We start from the raw sequence: 17173 nt of genomic DNA, 5'->3' as shown, positions 1-17173 counted from the left end.
GTTTAAGACCCACGACTGACCAGAAAAAAAAAGTCTCATGATTTTAAGGGCTGGGAGTTTGGCCTGGTGGTAGAGCGCTTGTCTAGCAAGGTACAAAGACCTGGATTTGATTTCTTGGTACCACATACATAGAAAAAGCCGGAAGTGGTGCTGTGGCTCAAGTGGTAGAGCTCTAGCCTTGAGCAAACCCAAGGACAGTGTTCAGGTCCTGAGTTCAAGGCCAGGACAGGAAAAAAAAAACCCAAAACTGAGAGCTGAAGTATACTGACTTACAGAATGTTTTCTACTGTGTCTCGGCCATGGTGGAGTTGCATAATGCTGGCATGTGTTTATAATCTCTCTCTCTCTCTCTCTCTTGTCTCTTAGTTACATTCACCACATGGGGCCAGAGAATGAATGACACCCAGATTTCAGACTTCATTCTCCTAGGATTTTCAGAGGACCCCGGCTTGCAGCCCGTCCTGTTTGGCCTCTTCCTGTCCATGTACCTGATCACGGTGCTCGGGAATCTGCTCCTCGTCCTGGCCACCGTCTCCGACCCCCGTCTGCACACGCCCATGTACTTCTTCCTGTGCAACCTGTCCTGGGTGGACGTCGGCCTCACCTCCACCACCGTCCCCAACATGCTGCTGAACCTGCGCACGCACAGCCGGGCCATCAGCCACGCGGGCTGCCTGGCCCAGATGAGTTTTTTCTTGATTTTTGCAGGAGTGGACAACTTCCTGCTGGCGGTGATGGCCTATGACCGCCTGGTGGCCGTCTGTCACCCCCTGCGCTACTTAAGCATCCTGCACCCCGGGCTGTGTGCGCGGCTGGTGCTGGGGTCCTGGATGGTGAATGTTGTGTACGCCACCATGCAAAGCCTGCTGGTGCAGCAGCTGGCCTTCTGTCCCCACGTGGCGATCCCCCACTTCTTCTGTGAGCTCAACCAGGTGGTGCACAGCGCCTGCGCAGACCCCTTTCTGGATGACCTGGTCAACTATCTGGCCGCGTTCTTGCTGGGGGGCAGCACGCTCACCGGCATCCTGTACTCCTACTCCAGAATCCTGGCCTCCATCCGGGCCATGGCCTCCGCCCCGGGGAAGCGCAAGGCCTTCTCCACCTGCGCCTCTCACCTGTCCGTGGTCTCCTTGTTTTACGGCACAATCCTGGGTGTGTACCTCAGCTCTGCCGTGACCCCAAACTCACGCGCGACGGCCACGGCCTCGGTGATGTACACAGTGGTCACCCCGATGCTGAACCCCTTTATCTACAGCCTGAGGAACCGGGACCTCAAGAAGGCCCTGAGGAGACTTTTTGGGAAAGAACTAAGAAAAGCATGTCAGTTCTCCTGAGGGGACGTGGACGTCTGTGACTAATGACACCCACCTATGCGTGGCAGCAGTGGCAGTGAGGAGAAAATAGAAGGATGAAAATAGCAAAAAGAGGGGGGGCCGGGAGTGTGGCTTAGTGGTAGAGTGTTGCCCTAGCATGCACAAAGCCTGGCTTCATTCCTCAGTACCACATGCATAGGAAAAGCCAGAAGTGGCACCGTGGCTCATGTGGCTCACGTGGCTCACGTGGCTCTGGCCTTGAGAAAGCCCAAGGACAGTGCTCAGGCCACTTTTCCTTTTTGTCCACTTCTTTTCCTTTTCATAGTTAATTGGAGGTGGTAGCTTCATGGACTTTCCTACCAGGTGGGCTTTGAACCATGAGTCTCAGATCTCAGACACCTGAGTAGACAGCATTACAGCGAGAGCCACTGGCTCCTGCCCAAGAACAATTTTGAAAGAGTTTTTTGGTTTTGTTTTTTTAAATCACAAATAACATACATCCCACTTAACAATAATGCATCTCTTTTATCATTTCTGTTGTATATCAAATTGTGTCTACTGGGAGTTTTAAGCCTGATATTACTGTATTCACAGCTACAATGGACTCTTTCCTTTTCCCTGCATTGACCCTTTTCTTATGCATGTCCTGCAGTGTAATTCCTCATCAATTTCCTTCATTCTGTGTCTATTCACCCACTCTTATTATGTTTTTTTTGCCAGTCCTGGGGCTTGAACTCAGGACCTGAGCACTGTCCTTGGACTTTCTCAAGGCTGGAGCTTTACCACTTGAGCCACAGCACCACTCCCGACTTTTTCTCTGTATGTGGTACTGAGGAATGGAGCCCAGGTCTTCGTGCATGCTAGGCAAGCACTCTACCACTAGGCCACACTCCTGGCCTTATTGTCTTTATACAGTTGTATGAGGAATCTTGATACAACATGTCGGCTTATCTCAAGAATTTTGGTAATATTTCCACTCAATCTCCCCTACCAATTTTTATGAATGAGAGAAAAAACATCTGAGCGAGCATATCTGCGTGGTCCTGCATCAAATGTAAAGGCTTCGCTCCAGCAGGACAGGCAATTATGACAGTGCAGACCAGCCTAAGACAGGGGAGAATTTCCTTTTTGTCAGACTTTACTCTGACGTGGATTAATGCCAAGAATATATAAAAATGTCCAGTGAAAAATAAAGACCAAATTTTTCATTCCTTTCACTAAAAAAAATACACCAGAAATCAGTGGCTCATGCCTTTTATCTCATCTACTTAGAAGGCAGAGACTAAAAAAAATGACAGTTCAAACCAGCCAGGGAGGAAAAGCATGTGAGATTCTTATTTCTGAGAAATCATCAAAAAGCCACAAGTGGAGCTGTGGCTCAATTGGTAGAGCCTTATTCTTGAACATAAAAGCTCAGGGACAGTGCTCAGATCCTGAGTTCAAGCCCCAGGACCAACACCCATACAAAATTAAAGCAATCAGCCATACGACTGTGGTGATGTATAATGGGCCACTGGTGAGATTTTTATATCAGAAGAAAACCAGAGACTATGTGCACGTGTGTGTGTGTGTGTGTGTGTGTGTGTGTGTGTGTGTGTACCATTCCTTGATAGGTCACCAATTAAAACTACCCCTCCTAATAATTTTGAGTCCAGCATCTAATAACTGCACACTGTCCTGATATATCTGCATCACTCTAGTTTCTCATGTATGTTGGCCGTATTTGAGAGACACATTTTAAATTATGACATAGAGTGATCAAAGTTAACTTCACAAAGACCAGTACCTGTTGTGTTCTCTCATTCAAAGAACCTGGACTTAAAAACAGTCATGATAGCTGAGCGTGTTGGCTCACACCTGTAATCCTAGCTACTCAGGAGGCTGAGATCCGAGGATCAAGGTTCAAAGCCAGCCTGGGCACTAAAGACTGTGAGACTCTTATCTCCAATTAACCACTAGAAAACCAGAAGTGGCACTGTGGCTTAAGGGGTAGGGTGGTAGCCTTGAGCCAAAGAGCTCAGGGACAGCATCCAGGCCCAGAGTTCAACCTCTATGACCGACCAAAAGGGAAAAAAAAGCCAAAGGGAGGCCGGGAGCGTGGTCTAGTGGTGGAGTGCTTGTTTAGCATGCACAAGGACATGATTCCATGATAACACATACATAGAACAAGCTAGGAGTGACGCTGTGGCTTAAGTGGTAGAGCTCCAGTCTTGAAAAAGCTCCAAGACAGTGCTCCAGCCCTGAGTTCAAGCCCCAGGACTGGCAAAAAGAAAAAGAAAGAAAGAAAATAGCAATAGGAAACCTGCTAAAAACTGTGTGATTAAAAGAGGAGATATAGAGGGAAAGAAGTAGGAGGAATGGTGAATTTAACCAAAGCAAAGTACATGTATGTATAGGGTAACATTGCAATGGAATCCCCCATGCAAAATTAGTTTTTTGCTAATAAAAGAGTGTGATATAGAATATGTACAGTTATGTGTTCCTCAAAAACCAAAAGGCAGCCAGGTACCGCTGGTTCCTGCCTGTCATTCTAGCTACTCAGGAGGCTGAGAGATGCGAAACCAGCCTGTGAGATTCTTCCCCAATGAACCACTGGAAAACGGAAAGTGAAGCCGTGACTCAATGTGGTAGAGCTCTAACCTTGAGCCAAAGAGCTCAGGGACAGCGCTCAGGTCCTGAGTTCAAGCCCCATGACTAACCCGTCCTCCCCCCCCCCAAAAAAAACCAGAAGAAGGAAAAAAGACTTAAAAGTATCACAGTTATTAGAACACCCGTGTTATAATCACCTGCATTCTGTTCTACAGAGCAGAATTCCCAGCATGCTTTGGCTGACTCCCTAGTCAGCGTCTCACAATGGCCAAAGGAAACCGTGGGTCAGGCTGTGTTTTCAGCACTAGGAACTGTCCAGTTGGGTGTCTCACCTTTGAGAATCACTACCACTGGCCAGTGGGGTGGTTGTAAGATTCAGAAATCTTTTCTTACACCCGCTTTCTATTCATTTAAATGTTCCTTCCTCACTGCAGTCTACATCCTTTCCTCATTTTTTTTTGTCAGTCATGGGGCTTGAACTCTGGTCCTGGGTGCCGTCCCTGAGCTCTTCAGCTCAAGGCTAGAGCTCTTCCCCTTGAGACACAGCACTACTTCTCCTTTTCTAGTGATTATACGGAGATAAGAGTCTCAAGGTCTTTTTGTGCCCTGGCTGGCTTTGAACCACAATACGCAGAGCTCGGCCTCCTGATTAGCTAGGATTACCCGTATGAACCACTGCGCCCAGCTCAAATAATGCAATTCTTATAGAGATCTTGGTTCAAAGCCAGCCTGGGCAGAAAAGTCCCAGTGAGGTTCTTGTCTCCAACGGACCACTCCAAAACCAGAAGTGGCACTGGGGCTCAATGTGGTAGAATACTAGCCTTGAGCAAAAGAAGCTCACGAACAGCACCCAGGTCCTGAGTTCAAGCCCTCTGATCGACAAAATGAAAACGAGTTTGTGGGGAAGTGGGATCTCATCAACAGTGGCTCATCTGTCACTTTGGAGAAAACTTTAATCGGGGATTGAAGGAGGTGTTGGGAATTGATGCCTCTGATAGGTAAGAGTGCTCATGGGAAACTGCCAGTAAACACCAATTCACTGAAAAACCAGCCAGGTGTCCTGGGAACAGAATGTCAGGAAGAACAAAATTGCTTGGTGTGCCAAGCAAACTCCCACAGGGAAATGCTGTGTTCCAGACTAGATTAACAAGACAGAAACGTATCTAATGAACACACACACTGCGTATAAATCCCCCCTGCCCCAGTGCCTTGGATTGGACAGGACACAGCTATTTTTTCCAAAGTCCACTTGGGATTGATGCATGGCTATTTCTTGCTGGCCTGGGTTATAGGATGACTTTGTTGCTTTCTTTTTTTTAAGGCTCCACCATTGACAATCCAAGGAGGAATCAGTGTTTCTAGGCAGACACTTTTCATTTGAAACAACTCACCCAGGTGAGTGTGAGAAATCTGTCTGGGAGTTTGGGGAGATGGAAGGAGGGAATGCTTGCCTAAGACTGCACACCACAAAATAGGCCTTTTCCAGAGCTGAGAGGCAACAGTGGCTGGTGGCTTCGCCTGTTTGACTCATATGTTGATGTGACTATTGCCACATTCAAAAGGGAAATGGAGATTGGACTCAGTCATGCAGGCCAAGTTTGACAGGAAACAAGATGCCCTGTTAGAAGAGAACTGAAAGACAGACACTGATTTCTCCCTAACATGTGTCTTCAAGGACCTTACCTGTTAATTAGAGGGAAAGGTTAAACTGGGGCATCTGTTGTGAAGGGTGAAATGAAGAAGTGATTTCTGGCACAGATAACCATATCAATTTGCATATTGTCCATTTTCTTTAGGAATCTTCCTTTCCAGTTTATGATCAGAAATTTCCCACTCGTTTCTTTGTGCTTGAAAGTGCTCATCAATTAAAAAGTTCACAAAGAAAAATACTTTTCTTACTGTGTCTTGCTTTATTCAAAATTATTAATTTTTGGTGCACATTTTTTTGGTCAGTTCTGGGGCTTGAACTCAGGTCCTGGGCTCTGTCCCTGAGCTTCTTTTTTTTTGCCAGTCCTGGGCTTGAGCTCAGGGCCTGAGCACTGTTCTTGGACTTTCTCAAGGCTAGAGCCCCACCACTTGAGCCTCAGCACCACTTCCGGCTTTTTTCTATGTATGTGGTACCAAGGAATCGAACCCGGGTCTCTGTGCATGCTAGGCAAGCACTCTACCACTAGGCCAAACTCCCAGTCCCATCCCTGAGCTTCTTTTGCTCAAGTCTAGCACTCTACCATGTGAGCCACAGCACTTCTTCTGGCTTTTTCTACGTGTAGTACTGAGGAATTGAACCCAGGGACTCGTGCATGCTAGGCAAGCACTCTACCACGGAACCACTTTCCCAGTTTTGTCCACATTTTTAAATTTGGCGTTTCCTTAATGCTGCTTTAAAATGTGCCAATTACTTCAGAATGAGATCTTCAGTTCACCCCAGATTCTTTTTCTCTTCTCTTTTAGAATTATCTTTAAGTAGTTGTCCCACAGGGTGTCGATTCGAGGTGTCAGTTTGCAAGTACGATGCATCTCCATCGATATCATCACTTCCATCTTTCTCCCCCATCTCTCCCGCCCATCCCCTCAATATTTACATGCTCACATTGAATTTATGGCTGCACTGTTCTCCCCCACTTCCTCTCTTCCTTCATCTACCCTTTTTCCCCTGGACTGGGTCTCTCCTGACACCCCAAGTTCCAATTTCCTAGTATTCATTTTGTTTGGCTGTAAGTTGTTCAAAGGTTTAAGTGATCAGAGTGCTTGCCTGCATATACCATACTTCAGATAATGTGTCTGTGTGTCTAAGCATATAACCCTGGGAGTTTTTCTAAAATATGTGCATTGATTCCCAACGTTATTTTCCCTGGTGTGGAGAATCATTCGTCTCAGCCTTTTGTTATCCATCTTAATTACAAACTCTAAGTTGGGAGAGATGGAATGGACGGTGGAATGGGTGACAGTGATCAAAATACATTTCCCTGCCAGGCACTGGTGACTCCTGCCTCCCATTCTAGCTATGTAAGAGGCTGCGATCTGAGGATCAGGTTTGAAGCCAGCTGGGTCGGGAGAGTCCATGAGACTCTTATTTCCACTGAAAACCTTGAGCAAAGAAAGCTCAGGGACAGAGCTCAGGCGCTGGACATACACTTAAAGATATTAAAAATCAAACAAAACCCAAAGAATACAAACTCCCCACATGCCTCTGTGTACCAAGAATGGGTTATAGAAACAGAACCTGCACTAAGTCTTCCATTAGGATATATTAACTACGAATCACACACTCTTGGTGTTAGCATTGAATACTGAATGTGTATCTAATGTTGATATTAGGGAATCATTCTTCACTGTGTTTCTTTGTGACTCGTCACCGCCAGTGACCTGGTTTGTCCATCCAGGTAGCATTGTGTTCATTATCGGAACTGCAGGCCTTCTGGCCGGGACAGACAGTGACGGATGGAAGGAGCAAAGGGGTGGTTCGGCTTCACACGGGAGTCTTGTGGTTATCTAAGATGGAAATGCAACGGGATCTGCTGAGTGACTCTTCATGTCTTGACGTCTCAGAGGTACTGAGCCCGTCCCTCTGTCTTTTGCTCTGTCTTCTGTTCTGTCTTCCTTCCTCTTTGCCTCGGGGGTGTGAATGAAGACTCTTCTGGTGGCCTTTGCCACCGGCCACGCCTCCTTGCAGGCACAGATAACTTTGTGGGTGACTCTGTGGATAACTTTGTAGCCCTCCCTCCCGTGGTCTTTTCCAGAACACCCAGTGGAAGCTAAGTTGCCCCATTTACTGACAGCTGTCTTCAGTTTATCCCTTTCACTACCCCTGTCGCCATCTGATGACGAATGTCACCTGATCACTTTCTTACCTCTCCATATTGCTCTTGTTTCACGTGTCCATTTTTATACCCTTCGCGAAACAATTTCCTCTCTTATTGACTGATTTTTGTTCCCCTTTCATGAAGACACAGCTAAACACATGGGAGCAGAGAACGATACACGTCTTTCAGGATTTCTCCTTTTGGGGATTTCAGAGGACCCCGGCTTGCAGCCCGTCCTCTTTGGCCTCTTCCTGTCCATGTACCTGATCACGGTGCTCGGGAATCTGCTCCTCGTCCTGGCCACCGTCTCCGACCCCCGTCTGCACACGCCCATGTACTTCTTCCTGTGCAACCTGTCCTTGGTGGACGTCGGCTTCACCTCCACCACCGTCCCCAACATGCTGCTGAACATTCACACGCACAGCCAGGCCATCAGCTACGCGGGCTGCGTCACCCAAACACATTTCTTTGTCCTCTTTTCAGGGCTGGACATCTTTCTGCTGACGGTGATGGCCTATGACCGCTACGTGGCCATCTGTCACCCCCTGCGCTACACTGTCATCATGAGCCCGTGGCTCTGTGTGTGTCTGGTGCTGGGCTCCTGGCTCGTCAACGTCACCGATTCTCTTTTGCAGAGCTTGATGGTGCTGCGGCTGTCTTACTGCACCCACGTGGAAATCCCTCACTTCTTCTGTGAGCTGAACCAGGTGGTTCACCTCGCGTGTTCTGACCCCTTCCTCAACGATCTGGTCATCTATTTTGGCGTCCTGTTGCTGGTGTGCTTTCCCCTGGCCGGCATCCTTTATTCTTATTCCAAGATAGTCGCTTCCATTCGTGCAATCTCCTCCGCCCAGGGCAAGTACAAGGCCTTCTCCACCTGCGCCTCTCACCTGTCCGTGGTCTCCTTGTTTTACTGTACGGTCCTGGGTGTGTACCTCAGCTCTTCCGTGACCCCAAACTCACACTCGACGGCCACGGCCTCCGTGATGTATAGCGTGGTCACCCCCATGCTGAACCCCTTTATCTACAGCCTGAGGAACCAGGACCTCAAGAAGGCCCTGAGAAGACTGTTCACCTGACAGTTTCCTGTGTGTGGAGCCGGAAGGCACCGTGAGTGCAGGCTCGCAGCCTTATGGCCAGATGTGGGATTTATTGTATGTTTCTGATTGGATGGTGGAGGGTGTCCCGTTCTGTTTTATTCCTGCAGTGCCTCTTTCTCAAAGTTCAGCCTCTCTAGACAATGCAATTACAACATTGCTCAATTAAATTTGATCCTGTGGATGGGGTCTAATTCTGTCCGTATCACCATTTTCCAGCTTGCCATCTTTGAATCATAAATGCCTGGAATCTCTTCTTCATCCTGTTTAGAAATAAGCTCAGTTCAAATAAGATAGATTATGCAAAACAATTTCATTAATGAGATTCATCCAATTGCCCAATTTATGTGTAAAATTTAGTTTGAAAACTAAAGCCCCGTGTGGGTCTTGAACTCGGGGCCTGGGCATTTTCCCTGAATTTTTTCCACTCAAAGCTAGCCACAGTGCCACTTCTGGTTTCCTGGTGGTTAATTGACGATAAAAAATCTCACGGACTTTCCTGTCCAGGCTGGCTTTGAACTGTGATCCTCGGATCTCAGCCTCCTGAGTAGCTAGGATTATAGGCGTGAGCCACTGGTGCCAGGTCTGTTATTTTATTTCTTTGTTTTTAAACACACTGTTCAAGACCATGTATAAGAAATCCACAAATAAGACAGGTCCAGTGCACAGGAAAATGACCTGCGGCTTTATTTCATGCAGGACAAGCAGGTGAACGGCTTTCTGTGCTGAAGTTTGTTTTTCAGATGGCTGTGGGAAGCGTGGATGATGAGATGTGCAGATTTGGGACCCTGGAGAATGTTGGCATCTTGAGGAAAGGCTGAGGGCCACAGAAAGGGACAGAGATGGAAATTCCATCTAGACACAAGACTCCACAACGAAATATCTTCACCCCCTCTCTGCTACGCGAACATCAGAGTCTCACACATTTCCATGGAAGCCTGCAGCTCCCAGATCTGACCTGCTCATCGTAACACTGTGGCATATTCTGTGATCATTATCCTAGGTTTTTTTTCCCCCTCTTTCTGTGATTCTCATCTCTTTTTACAGATTTTTTTTAACCCCCTTATTCTAAGAACCATACTTTCTACCTATGGATTTCACTTCCGGTGGGTCACCTGGTTTGTCCGTTACGGTTACAACATGGCAGACGTTTATTTAGGTTCCCAGTGTTGGAAGTTCCAGTCCTGGAGGAGTTAATTTCCCTTGGTCTTGTGTCTGTGGGGAACCAGCACATTGCAAATCCTGGATAACGTATGAAAGCTGCTCAGGGAAAAAAAAAAGTGTGTCCAGGAAGTAAAAACAAACAAACAGAAAACTGCTAAGTGTCTGTATCACCCAGAGCGTGAAACACATGCTAGCTTCATGACCCAGGAAGTGAAAAACAACCAAGTTCATGGCCCAGGAAGTGGAAAAGACCAAGATTTGCCCAATACACAGAAATGCTTTCCCAATATCTCATTTGAATTCATACCCGAATGACCTCAAACCTTTCAGTAGACCCCACTTTCTGACAGTGTCAATCCGGGGACAAACTCATTAGCCCTCCAGCCTGTGGGAGACATTTAGGCCCCAAACAGCATTGAGCTTGGGGTTTTCCTTACTTCTGCAGCCACTCTGTCCTATAGGACAGGGCTGGTCTTGGTGACGTGTCCTACAGTACCTGATGAATCCTTTCATTTACATTCTTAGGATCAAGGACATGGCGAAGCCCTAGAGGACGCTGGGGACACCAGGGCCTCCCAGGGAGGTGGCCGAGAGCAGGTTCACATGAATTGTGTGACTTCACTCAGGGCCAGGGACTGAGGACAGGAAAGCCGGGCTTACTTCATCCAATATTTCCAGTTTTTCTGCTTTTATATATTGGAACCCCAGATTGTTTCCCGGGTCTACCCCTCAGGTATTCGGGTCTTAGAGTCCCTGCAGTTATAAACTTGATCCACCCCTTGTTCTTTGAACCAGTTATGTTCACTCTGTATGAATCCACGTGGCGCGTGCAGTCAGGACTTGTTTTAAGTTGTTTGCTGAATGAAACGTGGCACACTTAAGGCACAGCCTCAGAGGAGAGGCTGCGTGGGCTTCTTCCGTTGACGTCCACATGGACATTTTTGGAGATGATCTCTGAAAGAATCACACAATCCCCCTCTCCTAACTCTGCATTTGATTGACTTTCCTTTCAATGCCTCTGATTTACTGTGTGTTTCAATTCATCCACAGTGTGGCTTCTTGGAAATTCGAAACTGTTATCCATGTTGTAATCACAATATCTTTATATACAAACACATCTATGATAGATATATATTGCTATATTATATGCACGTCAACAATATATCTTTATATATAAATGTATTTTTATAATAAGCTGAACCTCATATATTTTAATGTATTCTTTATTCTATGTATGTTTATATATGTATTTATTTGTTATATATCTTTACAAGCTATGTACAGATGAGAATATCATGAACACATAGAAATGACAAATATAGAGCAGTAAAAATAAGAGAAAAAGGCAGGTGCTGGCATCTCATGCCTGTAATCTTAGCTACTCAGGAGGCTGAGATATAAAGATCCTGGTTCAAAGCAAAAGAAACTCAGGGACAGTGCCCAGTTCCTGAGTTTCAGTCTCAGGCTGGAACAAGATATATAGAAAGAAGGAAAATAATTACAGTGTTCTGATTACTTTAGGCAGGTGTTGGTATATCCCATTAATACACAGAACTATTAAATGGTAATAAAAATTGAAATTATATTCAGCAAAATATATTCTGTGTGTGTGTGTGTGTGTGTGTGTGTGTGTGTGTGTGTGTGGTGCACCCACCAATACTTGGGCCTGAGCTCACGGCTTGGGTCTGTTCTGTTAGCGTTTTGGGGGGCGAGTACTCTACCACTTGAGCCACAATCAGCCGAGGGAAGGTACAAGGCCTTTTCCACCTGTGCGCTTCACCTCTACGTGGTCTTCTTATTTTATTGCACGCCCCTGGGTGTGTACCTCAGCTCTGCCGTGACCCCTAACTCACACTCGATGGCTGTGGCCTCGGTGTACAGCGTGGTCACCCCAATACTGAACCCCTTCCTCTACAGCCTGAGGACCCGGGACCTCGAGAGGACTCCGAGAGACTATAAAGGTGACGGCTGTCTCTGGCTCATCACAAATCATGAAGGAAAATGCTTAGGTTCTCTTCCTCGTCTGGCCTTTGCCTGAGTGGGGTTTTGTGAATGGAAATCCAACATTTTTCGGGGGGTGGTGGGTGAGCAGGCGGTAGTGCGATCCTCAGGCAGGACACAGGAAGGGAGCCTTAGCACCAGTCTGGGATCCAGTGAGCCCATCCGTTCAGAATAGACACGAGATCACACGTATGGTTCTTCTGAGTGTGAGTGAGTGTTGTTGGTCCTGGGGTTTGAACTCAGGGCCTGGGAGTTGTCCCTTGGCTGCTTTTGCTCAACGCTAGCACTTGACCATTGGAGCCACATCACCACTTCAGATTCTCACAGACTTTCCTGCCCAGCTGGCTTTGTAGGACGCCAGGTGTGAGCCAGAGGACACATGCGAGTGTTTGTCCAGCCCATTTCCCTCTCTCCGGCTGTGTGCCAGGTAGTGCGTGGCTGGATCTGGCCGGTGGTAGGGGTCTCTTTCGTTCTCTGGAAGGGATCCTGGACTGTTCTCTAGGATGAATCTGCACGTCTCTGCTCTTCCTCTTCCTTGGCTTGTTTTCTGCTGGGGAGCAAAGGCCAGCACACAAGGAGGACCGGAAGTACATCCTCATCCTGAGCTGTCGCACCCGCCCACCAGCACCTTTCAATCCTCACTGGGCGGGGGGTGCTATTCCATTGTGAGTTTGATTGTGCTCCCCTTATCATTAGATATGGAAAACATTTTTTATTAGATCTGCTGGCCATTTCTTATTGGGAAGAGGTTTTATGACCATTCTAAATTTTTTGGATACTTTATTATTATATATTATTAGATATGATATATTATGTAATATATCAATATAACATATGATTAATTAATAATATATAATATAACATATAATATATATGTATATAAATGTATAATATGTAGGTTTCATTTTTCTATTTTCATACAAGCATGAAAAGTATATAAAAGAAGGTACCTATATACAAGTATATAATGTAGGTTAAATATCTCTACCTGATTATCTGCCATTCAAATATCTCTACACCTTCATCCTCTCCCTGTTTTCCTTCCTATTTTCCAGCGACCTCCTTAAAGTATCATGATGAGTTTAGAATCTGGGAGGAAACATGGGATACTTATCTGTCTCTGTGGGGTTTACCCACTGCATTCTAGTCAGAGTATTTGATTTTTTGTCGTCGTTGTTGTTGTTGATACAGCTTTTATGTTGCTTAGGGATTGGGGATATTGATTTTAGAAAGATAAAAATTCATAAATGGAGGCTGAGTGCTGATGGCTCACACTTGGAACCCTAACTGCTCCGAAGGCTGAGATCTGAGAGTCATGGTTCCAAACCAGCCCGAGCAGAAAAGTCTGTGAGACTCTTATCTCCAATAGACTACTCAGAAAAGGCTGGAATTGGAGATGCGGCTCAAGTGGCAGAGCACTGGCCTTGAGCAAAAAGAATTCATGTGGACTGATTTGTCTCCGTTCATCTCATTGGCCAATTTGGTTCATATCTTTTCCAATACCATATTATTTTTGCATGCTAATCCTTGTATTTGAATTCAGAGCTTGGACGCTGTTCCTGTGCTGTTGGTTTTATTTATTTATTTATTTATTTATTTATTGCCAGTCCTGGTCTTGAGCTCAGGACCTGAGCACTGTCCTTGGACTTTCTCAGGGCTAGAGCTCTACCACTTGAGCCTCAGCACCACTTCTGGCTTTTTTCTATGTATGTGGTACCGAGGAATCGAACCCGGGTCTTTGTGCATGCTAGGCAAGCACTTTAACCACTAGGCCAAACTCCCAGTCCTATTTATGTATTTTTAAATCAGGGATGATGCTCTATCACTGGGGCCACAACTTCACTTCTGGCTTTTTGATGGTTCATTGTCAATAAGAATCTCAGAGACTGTCCTGCCTCGGCTGTCTTTGTTTAAAAAAAATCTCAGATTTCAGCTCTCTGAGCAGCTAAGATTAGAGGCATGAGCCACTTGCAAGCAGCTTTAGCATCGTGATTGTGTGCGTGCGTGTGTGCGTGCGTGTGTGTGTGTGTGTGTGTGTGTGCCGGGGCCAGCCGGCAGCAAACCAGGGTTCGCGGATTGGGATTCCTGAAATAGGGGCAAGGACTAGGAAAAAATAGAAGAGAGACAAACAGATGGAGTTCGGGAGGACTACAGCCCAAGTCAGCAGTCCAAGAAGACTGTGAGCTCCAGACTGCCGCCTAAGACTCTCCCGTTTATTTTAAGTTCCGACCTTAAATACTCTTCTTAAAACTAGGGAGTTGCCAGAGGCTACATTCATACAAAATAGTAAACAAATCACATATAGGATAATTGAGAAAGGATTAACATTGCTTAAAGTCATCATGATAAGAACTGATTGACATAGCTTAAAGTCATCATGATAAGATCAGATTGACATTGCTTAAAGTCATCATGATAAGAACTGATTGACATAGCTTAAAGTCATCCTGATAAGAGTTACTTCCTTGTGTATACCGTTGTGTAGGTCCAAGGTCAGGTCCAAGGTCATTGACCCCACAGTCGGTCCCCAACATGTGTGTGTGTGTGTGTGTGTGTGCTGGACCTGGGGCTTGAATTCAGGGCCTTTTGGTGATTAATGGAAATAAGAGTCTCATGGTCTTTCCTACTCAGGCTGGCTTTGAACTGCAATCTCAGCCTCCTGAGCAGGTAGGATAATAAGTGTGAGCCATCAACCTCTGACAGAAGTACCATGTATTTTGTTTTACTCTATGAAGAAGAGTAACCAACTGCAAATGCTCTATTTTCAAGTAATTTCCTCCACAAGAGTACAACTTATGAAACTTTTTAGTCAAAGAGAAGAAAGGTGTTTAATGTTACATCACCTGAGAAGAAATAGTGCCTAAAGGATTGTGTCGTTGGAAAACAGGAATTTACAGATACTTCTGAACCAAAGATGGAAGAGTTTGGGGAACTGGCAAGTTGTAGAATGGATATAATTGAACATCACAGAGAAGGAAGGAAAAAGACAGGGGCTTTGTGTTTGAATCATGTAGTGATGCTAAGCCTAGAAAAACAGAAGCCTGGGCTGGGAGTGTGGCCTCGTGGTAGAGTGCTTGCCTAGCGTGCACAAAGTCCCGGGTTCGATTCCTCTGTACCACATACACAGAAAAAGCTGGGTGGTGTTGTAGCTCAAGTGGTAGAGCTCTAGCATTGAGAAAGCTCAAGGACAGTGCTCAGGCCCTGAGTTCAAGCCCCAGGACTGGAAAAAACAAATAAACAAATAACAACAAAAACAAACAAACAAACAAAAAAACCCCAAACAACCAGAAGCCCTAGGAATAAAAGAAAAGGAACAGATGCTGGTTCCACTAAAGGACCCCAGAATCTGAGAAACGGAATCCAGCAACCATGGTGGTTTCTTTAGGCTCAGTGAAGTTAGTCCTTTAAAGGTTTCATATCACAAAGTCTCCTCAGGGCCTTCTTGAGGTCCTGGTTCCTCAGGCTGTAGATAAAGGGGTTCAGCATGGGGGTGACCACTGTGTACATCACCGAGGCCGTGGCCGTCGCGCGTGGGTCTTGGGTCACAGCAGAGCTGAGGTACACACCCAGGAGCGTGCCGTAAAACAAGGAGACCACGGACAGGTGAGAGGCGCAGGTGGAGAAGGCCTTGCGCTTCCCCCGGGTGGAGGAGATTTTCCAGATGGCGGCCACGATCTTGGAATAAGAGTGAAGAATGCCAGTGAGGGGACAGCACACCAGGAGAAAAGTGGCAACATACATCAGCAGGTCATTAGGGAGGGTGTCTGCGCAGGCGCTGTGCACCACCTGGTTGAGCTCACAGAAGAAGTGGGGGATTTCCACGGGAGGACAGAAGGCCAGCCTGAGCACCAGCAGGCTCTGGAGCACGGAGTACAGGGCATTGATGACCCAGAAGCCCAGCACCAGCTGGCCACAGAGCTGAGGGCTCATGATGGCTGCGTAGCGCAGGGGGTGACAGATGGCCACGAAGCGGTCATAGGCCATGACGGTCAGCAGAAAGATGTCCAAGTCTATAAAGAAGATGAAGAAGAACATCTGGGCCAGGCAGCCCGCGTGGCTGATGGCCCGGCTGTGCGTGTGCAGGTTCAGCAGCATGTTGGGGACGGTGGTGGAGGTGAAGCCGACGTCCACCCAGGACAGGTTGCACAGGAAGAAGTACATGGGCGTGTGCAGACGGGGGTCGGAGACGGTGGCCAGGACGAGGAGCAGATTCCCGAGCACCGTGATCAGGTACATGGACAGGAAGAGGCCAAAGAGGACGGGCTGCAAGCCAGGGTCCTCTGAAATCCCTAGTAGTATGAATTCTGAGATTTGTGTGTGATTTTCCAGTCCCATGGAGTTGAGGTGATTCACTGAAACAGAGGAAAAGGGAGTGACACATTTAAGCAGTTCTTTTTTTGTGTGGGTCATGGGGCTTGAACTGGGCCTGGGCGCTGTCCCTGAGCTCTTCAGCTCAAGGCTACCACCCTACCCTCAGAGCCTCAGTGCCACTTTCTGTTTTCTAGAGGTTCATTGGAGATAAGAGTCCCATAGTGTTTAGTGCCCAGGCTGGCTTTGAACCACGATCCTCAGATCTCAGCCTCCTGGGTAGCTAGGATTGTAGGCATGAGTCACTGCACCCGGCTTCAAGAAAGTTTGAGGGGGCCAGGAGTTTGGCCTAGTGGTAAAGTGCTTGCCTAGCATGCATGAAGACCCGGGTTCGATTCCTTGGTACCACATACATAGAAAAAAGCCGGAAGTGGTGCTGAGGCTCAAGTGGTAGAGCTCTAGCCTTGAGAAAGTCCAAGGACAGTGCTCAGGCCCTGAGCTCAAGCCCAGGACTGGCAAAAAAAAAAAAAAAAAAGAAAGTTTGAGCAGTGCTACTTGCATGCAGGTGAAGACTACAGACCAGTTGTGGACATGCTGCAGGAAACACACTCAGATCTAACAAGGGAGACGCAACGTCAGCTAGCGCAAGCCAGGGCCACCAAGGACGGGAATGGTCATGCAGGTGGTGACTGCGAGAAAATACCACGATGGAAAGTAGAAGACAGAAGCAGGAAGTCCACGGGGTTACCCTGCATTGTCTACTGGGCCAAGGCCCTGGGGGAGACACTTACTTCAGATGTTCCTCTTCACATACAAATATGAAATATTGTTTTTACTGACAGTTTCTTTTATTTACTTATTTTTGGATCATTGTTGTATTTGTTTATCCTTGTTCCTT

General features: G+C 46.8%; 3 protein-coding genes across 3 annotated transcripts; 2 read left to right on the top strand and 1 right to left on the bottom strand.

Annotated features, from left to right (window-relative positions):
- The first annotated feature begins 392 nt into the window (after window positions 1-392).
- On the top strand, window positions 393-1334 carry LOC150067884 (olfactory receptor 7A10-like). Its single transcript, XM_090338697.1, has one exon. The coding sequence runs from the start codon at window positions 393-395 to the stop codon at window positions 1332-1334; it is 942 nt and encodes a 313-aa protein (XP_090194823.1).
- A 6529-nt stretch (window positions 1335-7863) lies between these two features.
- Window positions 7864-12940, top strand: LOC150067883 (olfactory receptor 7A17-like). The gene is given in 2 exon segments (XM_090337696.1): window positions 7864-8774; window positions 12892-12940. Coding segments are annotated over 2 exon segments (960 nt in total).
- A 2423-nt stretch (window positions 12941-15363) lies between these two features.
- Window positions 15364-16302, bottom strand: LOC150067882 (olfactory receptor 7A10-like). The gene has a single exon (XM_090336626.1). It carries the CDS (start codon window positions 16300-16302, stop codon window positions 15364-15366), a length of 939 nt encoding a protein of 312 aa, XP_090192752.1.
- Between the last annotated feature and the right edge of the window lie 871 nt (window positions 16303-17173).

This window comes from Megascapheus bottae, chromosome 1, assembly GCF_031878675.1.
Source record: "Megascapheus bottae isolate mThoBot1 chromosome 1, mThoBot2.hap1, whole genome shotgun sequence".
Lineage (NCBI taxonomy): Eukaryota > Metazoa > Chordata > Mammalia > Rodentia > Geomyidae > Megascapheus > Megascapheus bottae.
This window is presented reverse-complemented; position numbering and strand designations above follow the sequence as displayed.